The 14,694-nt window shown below is 40.5% G+C and overlaps 1 protein-coding gene across 3 annotated transcripts in view; it reads left to right on the top strand.

The window, feature by feature from the left end:
• The window catches only part of LOC310932820 (NACHT, LRR and PYD domains-containing protein 3-like), a 34,149-nt gene extending 22,379 nt beyond the window's left edge, over positions 1–11,770 (top strand). For 2 of the 3 annotated variants that reach the window (XM_083896189.1, XM_083896187.1), the window contains exons 9-12: positions 4,061–4,234; positions 7,252–7,425; positions 8,564–8,737; positions 10,607–10,813. In XM_083896189.1, the coding sequence (XP_083752315.1) occupies positions 4,061–4,234; positions 7,252–7,425; positions 8,564–8,737; positions 10,607–10,616 (532 nt within the window). In that variant the 3' untranslated portion in view covers positions 10,617–10,813. Of the gene's footprint in view, positions 1–4,060; positions 4,235–7,251; positions 7,426–8,563; positions 8,738–10,606; positions 10,814–11,652 lie in introns of those variants that run through there. The other variant, XM_083896188.1, reaches the window with a different exon arrangement.
• The last annotated feature ends 2,924 nt before the right edge of the window (positions 11,771–14,694 follow it).

Below are 14,694 nucleotides of genomic sequence, written 5' to 3'. Positions count from 1 at the left end.
GGGGAAACACACATTTACAACAGCTCAATTAAGGCGACAAGAGGTGCAGAAATGTGCAAGGGCATAATAAGTAGGAAGAAAGACAACGTAAGGATAAGAGTAAAAATAGGGTAAAAAATAAAATACAATATGGTAAACAAATCACACTCTAAATATAAGTAAGACTCTAATAAAATAAAATACAGTAAGGTAAAAATACGCTCTAATATAAGTAAAAAGAAGTAAAATGTAAGATAGAGTAAGAAATAGAATAAAATAAAATACAATATGGTAAAAAAAAAAAAATAATAATTAAATTACACACTCTAATGTAGGGTAAGTAATTCAGTAGAGATAAGAATAAAAATAAGACAAGAGTGCACAATATCCAAGTAGTACACACAGTGTAGAAAGGAACTAAACCGAGATGTGCACACAAGAGAAATCCTGAATAAAGAAACTGAATTTGAATTTTACACCATAAGCAGAGGTAAGTATGTAAATGGGCGGACATTTAAAACGAGGAGGTAAATATCCGAACAGCAGTGGGGATGAAGAACTTTTCGGTAGTGCTCTGTCTTACACTGAGGGTGCCGGAGCCTGCTGCTGAAGGAGCTGCTGAGCCCCTCCACAGTCAGGTGCAGTGGGTGGAGTGTGTTGTCCATGATGGAGGACAGTCTGGATAATGCCCTCCTCTGTCCCACCTCCTCCACCGAGACCAGCGAGCGGCCCAGGACCTTCTCCAGTCTGAGGCTCAAGTTGTAGATTTGCGTGACCACCTCACAGAGTTGGTCAGCACAGTCACTGAGCAGTCTGGGGCTGATCCCATCAGGTCCTGCAGCTTTCCTGATCTTCAGTCGCCTCAGTTCTCTCCCCACCTGCTCAGTTGTCACAGAGAGGGGGGCGTGAGGGGGGGTGGTGTCTGTGGCCACAGGAGAGCAGGCGTGTGAAGTGTAGGGGGCAGAAGTGGAGGGGGGAGGGGGGCCCTGATCGAATCGGTTGAAGTACTGATTCAGTTCAGTGGCCCATCTCTGGTCACCCCCTGCTGTGACTCTGGCTCCACTCTGTCCATGACCTGTGATGTTCTTCAGGCCTCTCCACACGTCCCTCGTCCTGCTCTGCCCCAGTTGGTCCTCCAGCTTCCTCTTATAGACGTCCTTAGCTTTTCCAATCGCCTTCTTGAGCTCCCGCTGGACTTCTTTCAGCTCCTCTCTGCTCCCTGAAGCGGACACCCTCTTCTTCTTGTTCAGCAGGACTTGAAGTTGAGGGGTCACCCATGGCTTGGTGTTGGCAAAGCACCGCACCCTACGGGTTGGTGCGACGTTCTCCTCACAGAATTTAATGTAATCAGTGAAACAGTCATTGAAGCCATTGATGTTATCTCCATCAGAGAAAGTCTCCCAGATTGTTGTCTGGAAGCAGTCTCTCAACCTCTCCTTGGCTTTTTCATTCCACATCATTACAGTTCTTTTCTGTGCGGGCTGCCTCCTCACCACAGGTGTGTATTCAGGGCGCAGACGTATCAGGTTGTGATCAGAGCGGCCGAGTGGAGGGACGGGGGCGGAGGTGTATGCACCCTTTATATTTGCATATAAAAGGTCCAGCGTCTTGTTATCCCGGGTGTGGCACTTCACGTACTGTGTGAACGTGGGGAAAATGGAGGAAAGCGAGGTATGGTTGAAATCACCATTTATGAGCAGGAGAGAGTTTGGGGGGGGTTTGGAACTTCCGAACTTCCACAATTACTTTCTAGCAAATAAGCTTCAGTGTGTCCAAAAATGGATTAACCCAACCCACTGGACAGCCTGTGGCTCGACATTGAAGAAACACTGCAAAGAAATTAAAATCTCTGATCTGCCATTTATAGGCACAACCATCAAACGGCACCAGTGCTTTAAAAGCATAAACATAAATACTTCCCTGTCAGCCTGGTGGGAATTTATTAAACTCACTGGGTCCTCACATGTCCCATGTAAATTTACCCCAATCTGGAATAATCCAGACATCCTGCGAAATAAAACAACATTAAAACTAAAATCATGGCAAGAAAAAGGAATAAGACACCTAGAACAAATTATCCAAGATAACAAATTCTTGGAACAATATGGCATCAACAGCAACATGTCTTTTGAATATATACAAATTAAATCTGTACTCCAGGCAAGGTTTAAAACTAAATTAGACCTAGAATTACCTCCAATGATCAAACAATTCTTAAAACTTATATATCCCAAAATGATGTCTAAAATATATACACTATTAACTGAAAACGATAGCACAATTTCTCTACCAACCACTAAATGGGAGGCAGCCCTATCTATCAGTCCAGACGAAAATTTCTGGCTACAAATATCCTCTAATACATTCAAAATGATAAAAAAATCCAGGCCTACAACGAATACAATACAAAATACTACACAGAATACACTACACAGGACAAAGGATGTTCAGAATGGGGTTCTCACAATCATATACCTGTACAAACTGCAACGAGAACAGAGTAGATAGCTACATGCATGCTATATGGCTATGCACACCTGTATATAACTTCTGGTGTAGGGTATGTGAGGACCTCTCAGCATGTTTTGGTTGCACCATACCACCTTCCCCAGCACTATGCATATTGGGGGATTTAAATCAAATACATATAGACATGAATAAATCACACATACTAATCAGTAGCCTAAGCATCGCCAAGAAAACTATCCTACTGAATTGGATAAATAAGAAACATTTAAGTTTAAGCCAATTCAGAAATCTAACATCATGGTGGCCTGGGGGTATTGCTGGCTGTGGGGGGATTGGGTCGCCTTCGCTCGGCTGGGGGGGACTGGGGGGCATTGCAGCTGTCCATCACGGCGCACCTCCCGGAAGGAGGGCGGTGGTGGGCGGCTGACTGCTTACCCAGCATGGGCTGGCACTCCTGGATTTTGGTGGGGCCCCTGGCTGGGGCGCTGTGGGGTCAGGCATGGCGGTTCCTCGGACCTCTGCCCCCGCTCTGCCCTGGACTGGCTTGGGGGCCTTCCTGTCTTCGGGGAACCCCCAGGCTCGGGGTCCTATGTGGGCCTCTACCTGCCCCTCCTGGGGATGGGGGACGTGCGGTCGGTCTCTTGTGGCGGGTGCTCCGGCCCACTTTCCCGGTGGGCGGTCTAGGGGGGCTCTGGGTGCTGGAGGCCCAGGCCTCTTCGATCTACCTGGGTGTGGGGTGGCTTGGCCTCTGTCCATAGCTTAGCCGCTTAGATCTGTCTGTTTTGTATTACCTTAATTGTTAAGTGTTGTTTATGTTCTGTTCTGTGAAGTACGTTCTGTCTGTTTTGTACTACTTTAACCATTTAACGCCACACACCTAGACACTATCACTGTTAATGTTGTCTGCGCATCTCTCTCTCTCTCTCTCTCTTCCTCCCCCCCCCCCCAAACTCCCCACCTTCTCCCTTCCCTCGTCTGTCCACCCCCAGTCCCCCTGTCTGGTCCGGTTGCCACGATCATAAAACAAATAAATAAGAATAAAAACACTGCAGGCCAAGTATCAGAGACTTGCCCTATGCACAGCACATCTGCTTAACTCAACAGGGCACGTAGTCAACCATACTACATGTTGTCTTATTTCATAACCGGTAGATGATAGAGATTCAATCGTCGAACATCCAACTTAAAACTAACTTCACTGCGGTGCTTGCACACCGTGGTTTGTTTGTTGACAGTCCTTTTTCCCATTCTCATCGTAGCTGAATTCAAAATAATCCCACACTTAAACGTACTTAAAGGAAGACGGTGCCTCTTCAAATTTTCTTTTTTTCAGAGTTTTGTTTACTCGCTATTGTTTCTACATTATGCTCATCATTTGAATGCGGATCGCTGATTGGCTCCTGGCACTGCATGAAAAGTGGGATTTGCGACAGTTATCGTCCCTGTGAATTGCTGTGAAACTCCCAGTCAATTGGAAGTTTGAGTCTGTATGTGATCCTGCAAGAACACCTTTTTCATTTCTATTTATTCCCAAATTTAAGTTTTTAACTTAAAAACTGGTTTCAAGCAGCAACTTTGTCGTCTGAAGTCTCATGTTTTATTGTTCATTCAGGTTGAGGGGCTGCAGTTTGTCAGAGGTCAGCTGTTCTTCTCTGGCCTCAGCTCTGAAGTCCAAACCCTGCCTCCTGAGAAAACTGGACCTGAACAACAATAATCTGCAGGATTCAGGAGTGAAGCTGCTGTGTTCTGGACTGGAGAGTCCACACTGTAGACTGGATACTCTGTGGTGAGTTCATGGACTCGCTGTTACTGTTGTAAATCTCAGATGTTTAATCCACATCTGAACCTCATAAATGTTCACACTAGGACTGTGAGACTGAACATAGGAGCTCAGCTTCACGGGTGAAACACAAATAGACTATTTATTTATTTATTCTTTATTCTTGTGGAATTTCAAAGGCATCAGCAACTTCAGATAGTCGTGCATCGATGTTTCTTCCTGTGTGCGCCTCTTCTATCTATCTGTCTCTAGTAGAGCTGAAACGATTAATCGATGAATCGAGAAAATAATCGACAGACTAATCGATTACGAAAGTAATCGTTAGTTGCAGCTCTCGTCTCTAGTGGATTGGGGTAATCCAAAATAGTGAAATAGTGTGGGTGTTCTCTGAAGACACGCTGTTACCTGTGAAACAGGGGTGGTCTGAAACCACCCCCATTAGCACTTGGTACTATCCTATTGATGAAATTAATACAGCAAAAGGAAAGAAAGAAAGAAAGAAAGAAAGAAAGAAAGAAAGAAAGAAAGAAAGAAAGTGTTGGGCCCAGCATGACTGTGAGGCCTCACTGTCCTCTTTGGGAAAGCCTGAAGGCAGCTGAGACTTAAAATGGCGGTCTGAAAGACCCCAGGAGCCACATGGGAAGAACAAAGAGAAGGAATCTATCTCTCCAAGGTGTCCAGCTGTGATGTACTCATCCCCCACAACCCACTGCGGCAGATGACGGCCCACAGCAGTCAGCCGTTCACCCATTGGTGGACACCACGGGAAGCCCCGCCCCCGAGGCAAAGGTATCAAAACTGAACGAACCCCCAGAGTTCGGTCTCTTCACCATAGCTCTCAGCGAGAGAGGACATATGTGTTTAAGAAGAGGAAAACATCAAAGAACTCCATTCTTGCTGGCCAAGCTGTGAAGGTTCTTTCTTAGTTCACCCCTACCCCATTTTTGGTTTTTTTTCTTTTTTGCTTTCTTTATTTTGATCAGAGACTAAGCGAATAACTCCCTGCGAGTTATTCCTTATCATTCCTGCAGAAGAAGAGATAGTGGTTGCTATACACACTCCTAACCCACCGTCGACCCGCTGTTTCCTACCGTGAGTCGGTTGACCACGCGTAACACAGCTCTAGAGGCGCCCTCTCATCTCTCCCATTCCGGCAGAACCAGCCGACGCACGGAGCAGAATCGCGCAACGCGATCCCAGGACCCCTTCCTTACTCGTTGGAAGGCAACTCATAGTAAGCGATTGTGTCTGGGCAAAATAGCTTATTTAAGGCCGTGTGTGTGAGACACACACGGCCTTAATAATACCTGTGAACTAAGCTAGCGGACTGTTTAGCGGAAACACAGCGGCGCCGTCCGCCCAGCTGATCGTTTGTATATTATTCTTCGTGCCTTTCGCTCCCGAGCAGCGCCAGCGGCGATCGTAATAGAAGCTTAATTTGACCGGTAAGAAGACAGGCTCACGAGATAAAACTCTCGCTAATCTGTGTGGTCGAATTCGGTTTCTATTTCTCCTCACGAGTCTCCCCTTTTGTACTGTGATTTGTCCCCGTGTATCGCGATCCTGTGTCCTCAACACAGTCCGCGATCACTCATTGAGAGGAAACTTCCGTGATCTGTAAGAACCACAGTTTGAGTCGGACAAGCCGAATACACTGTGTGATTACAGAAGTTTTCTGATCAGACTCGTTCCTTTGTCTATTCCACTTCCTGCCGCCATTCCCATTTTCCACGTCACGGCTGACTTCATTTCCTCCTTCAACTCTCCTCTTTTACTCAGCGCTCCCGCTGGTGAAAGACGGAAGAGCGGAGTGAAGAAATCAATGCACGAGCGCCATCTCGCGTCGCCTCACGGTAACAGTGAGTGACGCCATTTTCACGTGACGTACCTTTTGGTAACCCGGAGGTGGGAGGCGCGTCGCCGTGACAACCGTCACGTCAGAGACCCCTCCTTCTTTTACCTTTTGGCTTTGTTTGTTGCTTCCTGTTTTACTTTGGCTTTGTTTTGTTCACTTCCTGTTACCTGCTGCCAAAGTGACACGCCCCCTTTTCACACACACACACACACATTCCTGCACTCAGATCCATACCCCTTTTTATTTTATTTTACTTTCTTTCTTTTATATTGAAACGTTTTTACCAGCAGTTATTTTGGATTAAGGGATTGATGTTTGTTGCTGTTATTGATTAATTTTAATGCTTTAATAAATGTTGAACCTTTACTTTAAAAGTACCGTTTCTGTCTTTTGTGCTTGCTTGTTTGTAACAAAGGGTAATTGAAAGAAGCCAGTGTACGATCTCACACCTTCTTTGTTATTTATTAATTAATATTAATATACTTATTATTAATTAGTTATAACTGATAGTCAAGAGACACTTGAAGGTTGTAAAGTGACAGTTTCTCTGTCATTCTCCTCACGCTAAGAGGAGTGGTGCCCCGTTTTTAAGAAATTAATAACAAAATTATCTATTAAAAATAATTAATCATTTGTGTTAATATTTTCCCACCAATTACCTAAGTTGAATCACAACAAAAGAAAAGTGGTGCTTATCTTTAAGCTGGTTTACTATACACAAATGCATCAATAAATCAAATGAAATAAAGTCTAAAATAATAACTATAGAAGAATAAGAATTTAACCTCAGTGTACAGCCTGCTGGAATTTATTATCATCACTAAACACTGACTCCACTTGTTTCTTTATGTAATGTGATTATTTTTCTGCTTCTTATCATTTATTCATTTCATTGTGTTGAACTTGATGTGAAAAGTGAGGCTGTGTTCACCTGTGACTTATTTGTCATTTTGCTGCTGTGTCTTTATTTCAACTGAACCTTCACACTTGTGTTTCTCACAGTCACATGACTAATGCTTTCTAAATACACTGTAGAAAATGTCCAGGATTAGATGTTAAAATATGTTTTCATCACAACACAAAATCCTCACAGCTGATATTTGAGTCATACATTAAATTTCACCTGCTGAACAAAAAATGTTATCTTTGTGTTTTAATCTTTATTCAGGTTGAGGAGCTGCAGATTGTCAGAGATCAGCTGTTCTTCTCTGGCCTCAGCTCTGAAGTCCAACTCTTCCCACCTGAGAGACCTGAACCTGAGTGAGAACAAGCTGCAGGATTCAGGAGTGAAGCTGCTGTGTTCTGGACTGGAGAGTCCACACTGTAGACTGGAGACTCTGTGGTGAGTTCAGTGACTGAAGCTGCTGTTGGTTTTTAAGCTTTCATTTAATTTAAATTAAACTAATTTTATTCACTGATGAATAAAATAAACTCCTTACACACACACGCACAGTCGTTGTCTAACGAGTACACAGCTTCATTACTTGAGTAAAAGTACAGATACCCCTTGCTAAATTTGACTCAAGTACAAGTAAAAGTACAACAGTCAGATGTCTACTTAAGTAAAAGGACTGAAGTATTTATTTTTAAAAGTACTTGGCTATCAAGAGTACAAGAGTACATTTTCTAAATATTGCATTACTACTGCCACAGTTCTTACATTTACATATAGAAACGTCCTACATAGAGTTATGAGAAATGTTAATACCAATGTAAATACCTTGAAAAATGTCAAAGGAATTGAAAGTAAAATAAGTCATTTTCATCTTTTTACCATGTTGCTTTATTTAACATTTTCTCACTTGCCCACAAGGCAAACGAAAATGGCAACGCTCTCGCTTAGAAATGTAAGGAAGTTTATTTCAGTGTACGCACCATGACATGCTTCCTCAAGTTGGAAGATTAAAGGCACCATATGTAAGAATGTGGCCAAAAAGGGTTACTACACTCAAATTTAAAATACCGAGGTCTTTTAGGTTTCGTTTTCGCCGAATATATATTTTGAATATTGTTCCTCTGAGTCTCTGTGACATATAAGGAGGATTTTACGGCCAGTTGCTTTAGATTTATTACATAATGCACCTTTAATTTTTGTAGGTGGTGATGAAGTTTGAAGCGAACACTATCATTAACTTGTTCAGAAAATTGAAATAGTCTGGCGAGATGGGGCCACGTGTTGGCACTTTCCCGGACCTACTGCGTCTTCATCCATTGTTTCGTCCATGGTTTCGTCTCTAAGCTAAATCTGACCATGGAGTTGTTGTTGTTGTTGTTTTTTTTATAGGAGAAGTAACGGGTACTCACGGTTATGGATAGAAATGTATTGGAGTAAAGAGTACAATATTTGCCTCTCAAATGAGTAAAGTCATGAGCACTCCCCAAAAATGATACTCAAAATTGTACTTAAGTACTGTACTCAAGTGAATGTACTCCGTTACTGTCCGGCTCTGCTAAAGTCTCATGTTTTATTCTCTATTCAGGTTGAATAACTGCAGTTTGTCAAAGATCAGCTGTTCTTCTCTGGCCTCAGCTCTGAAGTCCAACCCCTCCCACCTGAGAGAACTGAACCTGTACAACAACAAGCTGCAGGATTCAGGAGTGAAGCTGCTGTCTGATCTTAAGAAGAGCCCAGACTTCACACTGGACGATCTGGGGTGAGTAGAATGTTAGAGTCACTTTGATCAGTGCTGTACTAATCACAGTCAGAGCAAAGATCCAGTGTTTCCTCAGGGAAGCTGTGAGATCAGAATAGAGACAGACTTCACGATTAAACACAAACATACAGAGAGACCAATCAGATGAACCACGAGCTGCTGGAGATCATGTGATCACAGACTAGAGCTGACGGCCTCACATGATGAGTGTCCATCAGCCGCCCGTAGTCAAGACCGTCTAAACCGAGACCAAGAATACCAAGACCAGGAAAAAAAAACAGACTAGTGTTGAAGTTACACCTTAACATGAAGCATGAATTGAAGAACAGCAGCATTCTGGGGTTTAGCCGCAGTTTACAGTCAACACAGGTTTACAGGCAGAACAATACAGAGACATTTGAGCTCACTCACTGTAAATGTTTTCACAGACTGACTGAGATAAACTATGACGGCTGTTACTGCACTATTAGAGGATTGAGACTCTGTTGAGGACTGACATGACTGGTACTGACTGGTCCCAAAGACATCTGACAAAACAGCCAACACCTCCAACACCATCTTTCACCTCCAACTGCTGTCTAAAGAATGGGAAATATGTAAATCATTCAAATCTATACTTAATTTGTAGATGAAATTCTAATCAAATTGAAGATAAACAATTATAAACTTGAAATTGTCCCATGTCCCATTGTAATTGTCAACTTCCCTGAAATATTAATAAGAATAAGGACAAGTGCTTAGAATGATGTCTGCAGTAGCATGTGATTACAACACACAGCCTATTCCTGGCCCTTTTCCACTATGGTCCCGACTCGCCTCGCCTCAGCACGGCACGGCGCGGTTTAGGTTGCATTTCCACTTCAAATAAAGTACATACTCAACATGGGCGGAGTCACCACTGCACGGCTGCATGAAACTGCGCTGTCTTCCGTTTCACACACAAACACACAAACTAGTGACTAGTAACTTGTAAAGCAGCTGTTTTCAGTGTAACTGAATCACTAGAATCAGTTCATTAAAAATATCTATTCAGTACTTCCTCCATGACCGGAGCACAGACTCCGTCTGACACAGTTACTGGACCGAAATACAGCGACAGAGTTGTGATTGCCGCTCGCCGCTCGCCAGTCGCAATCAGCAGTGCTGTCCCTAAATACACCAGACTCCTCTGTTAAATATTAGGATTTTATACATTTCCCTGTTAATTATTGGAGATTATCCCAGATTTATAGGATTGTTTAGTATTTTTAACTGCTTCATTTTTGTGTCGGACGTCTCTTCCTGTGACTTGTAGTCAAGACCACCTAAGGCAAGACCAAGACCATGTAAAAGTGGTCTCTTTTATGTGGTCTTGAGACACAGATCCACACCCTTGACTGATAAGATGTTTGTTCAAAATACTGTTTTTGTTTTGTTTTCTTTGTTTAAACATTTCTAATTGTGACTCTCCAGTTGTGAAAAGACTCTGTTTTGTATTTGGCAGGAGATGAGATTTTATTTTGTCCATGAATGTTAAAGTGCACAGGTCATAACATCTTAATGTCTGTACTGTCAGGAATAAGAAGTGACTTCAATGTAAGTGGAGTTGGTGATGATTCTTATAGCCTTTGACCATGTGACCATGAAGCACACACAACAGTGTCAAAGACAATTCAATTATAAAAAAACAACAACCTAAAACTGACACAAAATATAAAATAAACATCAATAATGTCCCTAAAACACATTTACTAACAAAAATGCTCACTGACATTACGTAAAACAACAGAGAAGGACGCACTGTTCCTGCTGCTGACAACATGACCATGCTGCATCACTGACTCACTGTTGTGACTCTGACTCTTCTCCTCTCTTGTCTTCTCTCAACAGTTGGAAGTGAGGATCTTGATGAAGGTGAAGAGGACAGTGTGTGTGTGTGTGTGTGTGTGTGTGTGCGCGCTTCCTGCAAGTTTTTTTTATTTTTTAATTTGAAAACAAAGATGTCTATTGTTTAAGATAAAAAGAAAAAAACCTTTAACATGTTGCAAATCTAAAAAGCTGTTTAATAAATATATGCTTAAAGGCATTTAAATGACATTAAGTCTTGGTGTTTGCATTATTCAAAATTTTGATGCCAATAATTTCACTTTCACTGCAAATGAATATTGGCTCCAAATATTGTTAATCGGCCTCTTTGACTAATAATTGGCATCGGTATCAGCCCTGATATGAACTTAGTGATTGATAACTCCTGTGTGCTGTGGTGTTAAAATCACTGATTTTCTCTATGGACTTTGGTGTGGGAGAGTGAGTGGTTCACAAACTTCAGTTCCCTGTTGGAAAAGTCTCTCTAACACTGAGATAAAGACATGAACATGTTTCTCATTGTATTCGCAACATGGTCACTTCACTCATGACATATTTAAAATCAAGTCTTAAGAATGCTGCTCTGCAACAACATCAGTAGTTCCTGTGAAGGAAACAAATTGAATTCAAGGAATAATGACAGTCTGTCAATGAATCAACCATCCATCAAAACATGACATGGAGGAACAGAGAGAAATAATGCTATGATTATGAAGACAACGAACAAATAAAGTGTCTGTTTAATTGTCCAATTATTCATAGACTATAAATAAAATAGGATGCTGTCTCCCATTTGCAATAAATAAAGAACTCATGTTTTGAAGTCAATGTTTGAAACAGGACATTCACAGAAGTCACGCTGGCGTCCTATCACATTTATTTATACATTTTATTTTATAAAATCTATTTATTTATTTATACATTTTATTTAATAAAATCTATTTATTTATTTACATGGCCTTCCTTACTGTTAAGTCTCTCTCTCTCTCTCTCTCTCTCTCTCTCTCTCTCTCTCTCTCTCTCTCTCTCTCTCTCTCTCTCTCTCTCTCTCTCTCTCTCTCTGAATGAAGTCCAGAAGATGCGGTCGTGTGGCAGAAGACGACGACATGGCAGAGTCTCAGAACACAACAGAAAACTGGTTCCTCTAATCACCAAACATTTATCATAATACAGAAATGAAAGAGGTGGCACAAACATAGTTATTTAATATAGTTTTGTTACAGTTGATTTTTTTTTATGTTTGAACAATTGTGGAATATTGAGGCTGTTCAGAAATAAGTCTCTTTACTCATCTCATCTGTTTCTTTTACAGGGGGGGCAATAGAATCTAATGTAGTACGCAATGAAGCTACTATTTAAAAAGTATTTAGAAAGAGGAAATGTCCAAATATCTGGGGTTAAGGTTACATGTGAACCCAAGGGTCTGCTCAAGTCTCTGCAATAGAATGTCATTATCAGTGGTGTCAAATGCAGCTCTCAGATCTAACAGGACAAGTAAACTAGACCATTATCTGAGGCCAAGAGAAGAATCTTCAAACAGGCCATTAATGTGCAAATATTGATTGGCAACTGCCTTTATCCAGTTAATAAGGATAGATTCATTTGAGTTAACATAGAGCTGTCAATTAAATGTAACATCTTTAAACAGTTTAGTGGGGATGGGATCTAACTGACTGGTTGATGGTTTAGATGATGAAACTAATGATGTCAACTCAGGGAGAAACTGTCTAACTCTCTAACTACACCTGGTGCTTCTTAAGCTCTTGTGCTAAAAGATGAGTCAGTGCCACTGTGAGGGAGGAGATGATCACTTTTTTCTCTCATTGATGTCATTTTATTCACAAATAAAATAAGCCTGGCTACAGTGCTGAGAAGAAACCTGTGATTATTCTTATTTTCTTCAATTAAAGAATAATAATAAGCAGCTCTAGCTTTACGTAGGGCGTTTTTGTATGCTACAAAACCATCTTTCCAGGCTAAACATTCATCTAGGTTACTGGGACGGCATTTTCTTTCTAATCTACTTAAAGCCTGTTTAAGAGCGTATCGGAATTAAACAATGGTGCTCGTCTCATCTGATTCACCAGTTTCTTTTTCAGGGGGTCAATAGAATCTAATGTGCACAGTGAGGCCGCTGTACTATCAACAAGGTTAACTATGAGAGAGGGAGGTACCTTCAGATGTACTGTCTCTTTGAATGTGATAATATTATTATCAGACAGGCACTGGCTGTAGCGGTATTTATTCTTTATGTTATTGTAATTCATTATTGTACAGTTAAATGTGAGTAAATAATGATCAGTTAGGAGAGGGGTTTGGGAGAAAATGTTTAAGTTATCAATATCAACACCATAAGTTAAAACAAGATTGAGGGTGTGACTAAGGCAGTCGGTTTATTCACATGTTAAATGAAACCAATTGATTCTAACAGTGAATTAAATGCACAGCTAAGACTATCACGGTCAACATCTACATGGATGTTGAAATCCACCACAATTATAATTGTATCTGTCTTTAGTTCTAACTCAGATAAGAATTCAGAGAACGCTGACAGGAACTCTGAATAAGGTGCAGGTGGACGGTAAACTGTGTCTATCAGAATGTTTTTTTTTTTTTTTATGTTTTCCAAGACTGAGAATAAGGCATTCAGAAGACAAATATCACATTTGGGTTTGGGGTTGATTAATAATCTAGTGTCCTCCTCCTCTGCCTGAGCTTCTAGGAATATAGGTGTTAGCATGAGTGGGTGGAGTCGACTCATTTAAACTAACGTAATCTTCTTTATGTAACCAAGTTTCAGTTACACAGAATAAATCAGTACGATTTTCATTAATGAGATCATTAATTAAAACAGATTTTGAGTAGAGTGATCTTATATTTAAGTCCACATTTGAAAGTGATATTCTGGACTCTGTTTTATTGTCGGTACTGATTTTTATTAAATTCGAATGTCTAACTTCTCTTCTGTTTCTTATTGATTTGTTTACTTATTACAGTCTCGATGGGGTTTTTAATTGATGACTGCTCGAAAAGAGCTTCTCTTTCTGCTGTGCACTTTTCTTACTAAAAACCCTTTCAATATCCCCACTTTTTCCTCTCCTTTTCATTGTTCTGCTCTCTCCAGCTACTCTTGACTGCAATAGTCAAGACGTGAGAAGCTCTGGTTATCCTTCATCATGACACTGTAGAGCCATGTAGCTAATATGTATAACAAATCTAAAATCAGAAGATATTTATTACACAGAACAGTTATGTTTAGACTACTTAATGCTATTGTATGTGTTATTTTCCCAGTTAGAAAAGTAAAGGAAGTCACCTGGTTTAACTCATTGCTGTGATAGGTGACAGTAAGTGGTTTTATAGCAGGTAGGCATCATGGGAGTAACACTACTTTTGTACCATCTTACGCTCCAAATAAACACCATTAGTAAAGGATTACTACTAATATATTAACTAATGTGTTAATTAATGTTAATACATACATAATGATAACTTATTACAATATTAAACTTGCTTAAAAATGTTTTAACTCAAACATTAAGTTCTTATTAATGCATTAACTAATATGTTAACTAATGCTAAGTAATACATAATAATGATTGTTATATTGTTAATATATAATTATAACAGTTAATTAATGCTTAATAATGTACTAACTAATGTTAATTAAGGGACTCTTATTGTAAAGTGTTACCGATATATATATATAGATATAGTTGGTCGAAATGAAAAAAATCATCAGATTGCTTAGGTTGTGCTGGAAAAAAAGTACATAAGACACTTTATATTGCACATTATTATAGCCTCTGTATATATATTTTTAATATAGTAAAGGAAAAACGCATCCTAAATCCTCTGAGTTCTAAGGGTTAATATAAGCATTTGCACTTGCCTATAATGACTCTCTGTGGTTAAGCTCTGCAGAACAAAGCCTCTCACTGAGTCCGATATACGTAAATGAGACTTAAATTTGAATTTTGAATTAAATTCAAATTCCTCCTTTATGCAAAATTCTAGCGAACAAAAATCCATGAATAAACTGCCTTGCTGAAACTGAGACAGGTGTTGTCTGTTGCATGAAAATAAATGACGCAATATTATATTAGCTGGTG

This window comes from Microchirus variegatus (assembly GCF_963457635.1).
Source record: "Microchirus variegatus genome assembly, chromosome: 10".
Taxonomy (NCBI): Eukaryota; Metazoa; Chordata; class Actinopteri; order Pleuronectiformes; family Soleidae; genus Microchirus; species Microchirus variegatus.
This window is presented reverse-complemented; position numbering and strand designations above follow the sequence as displayed.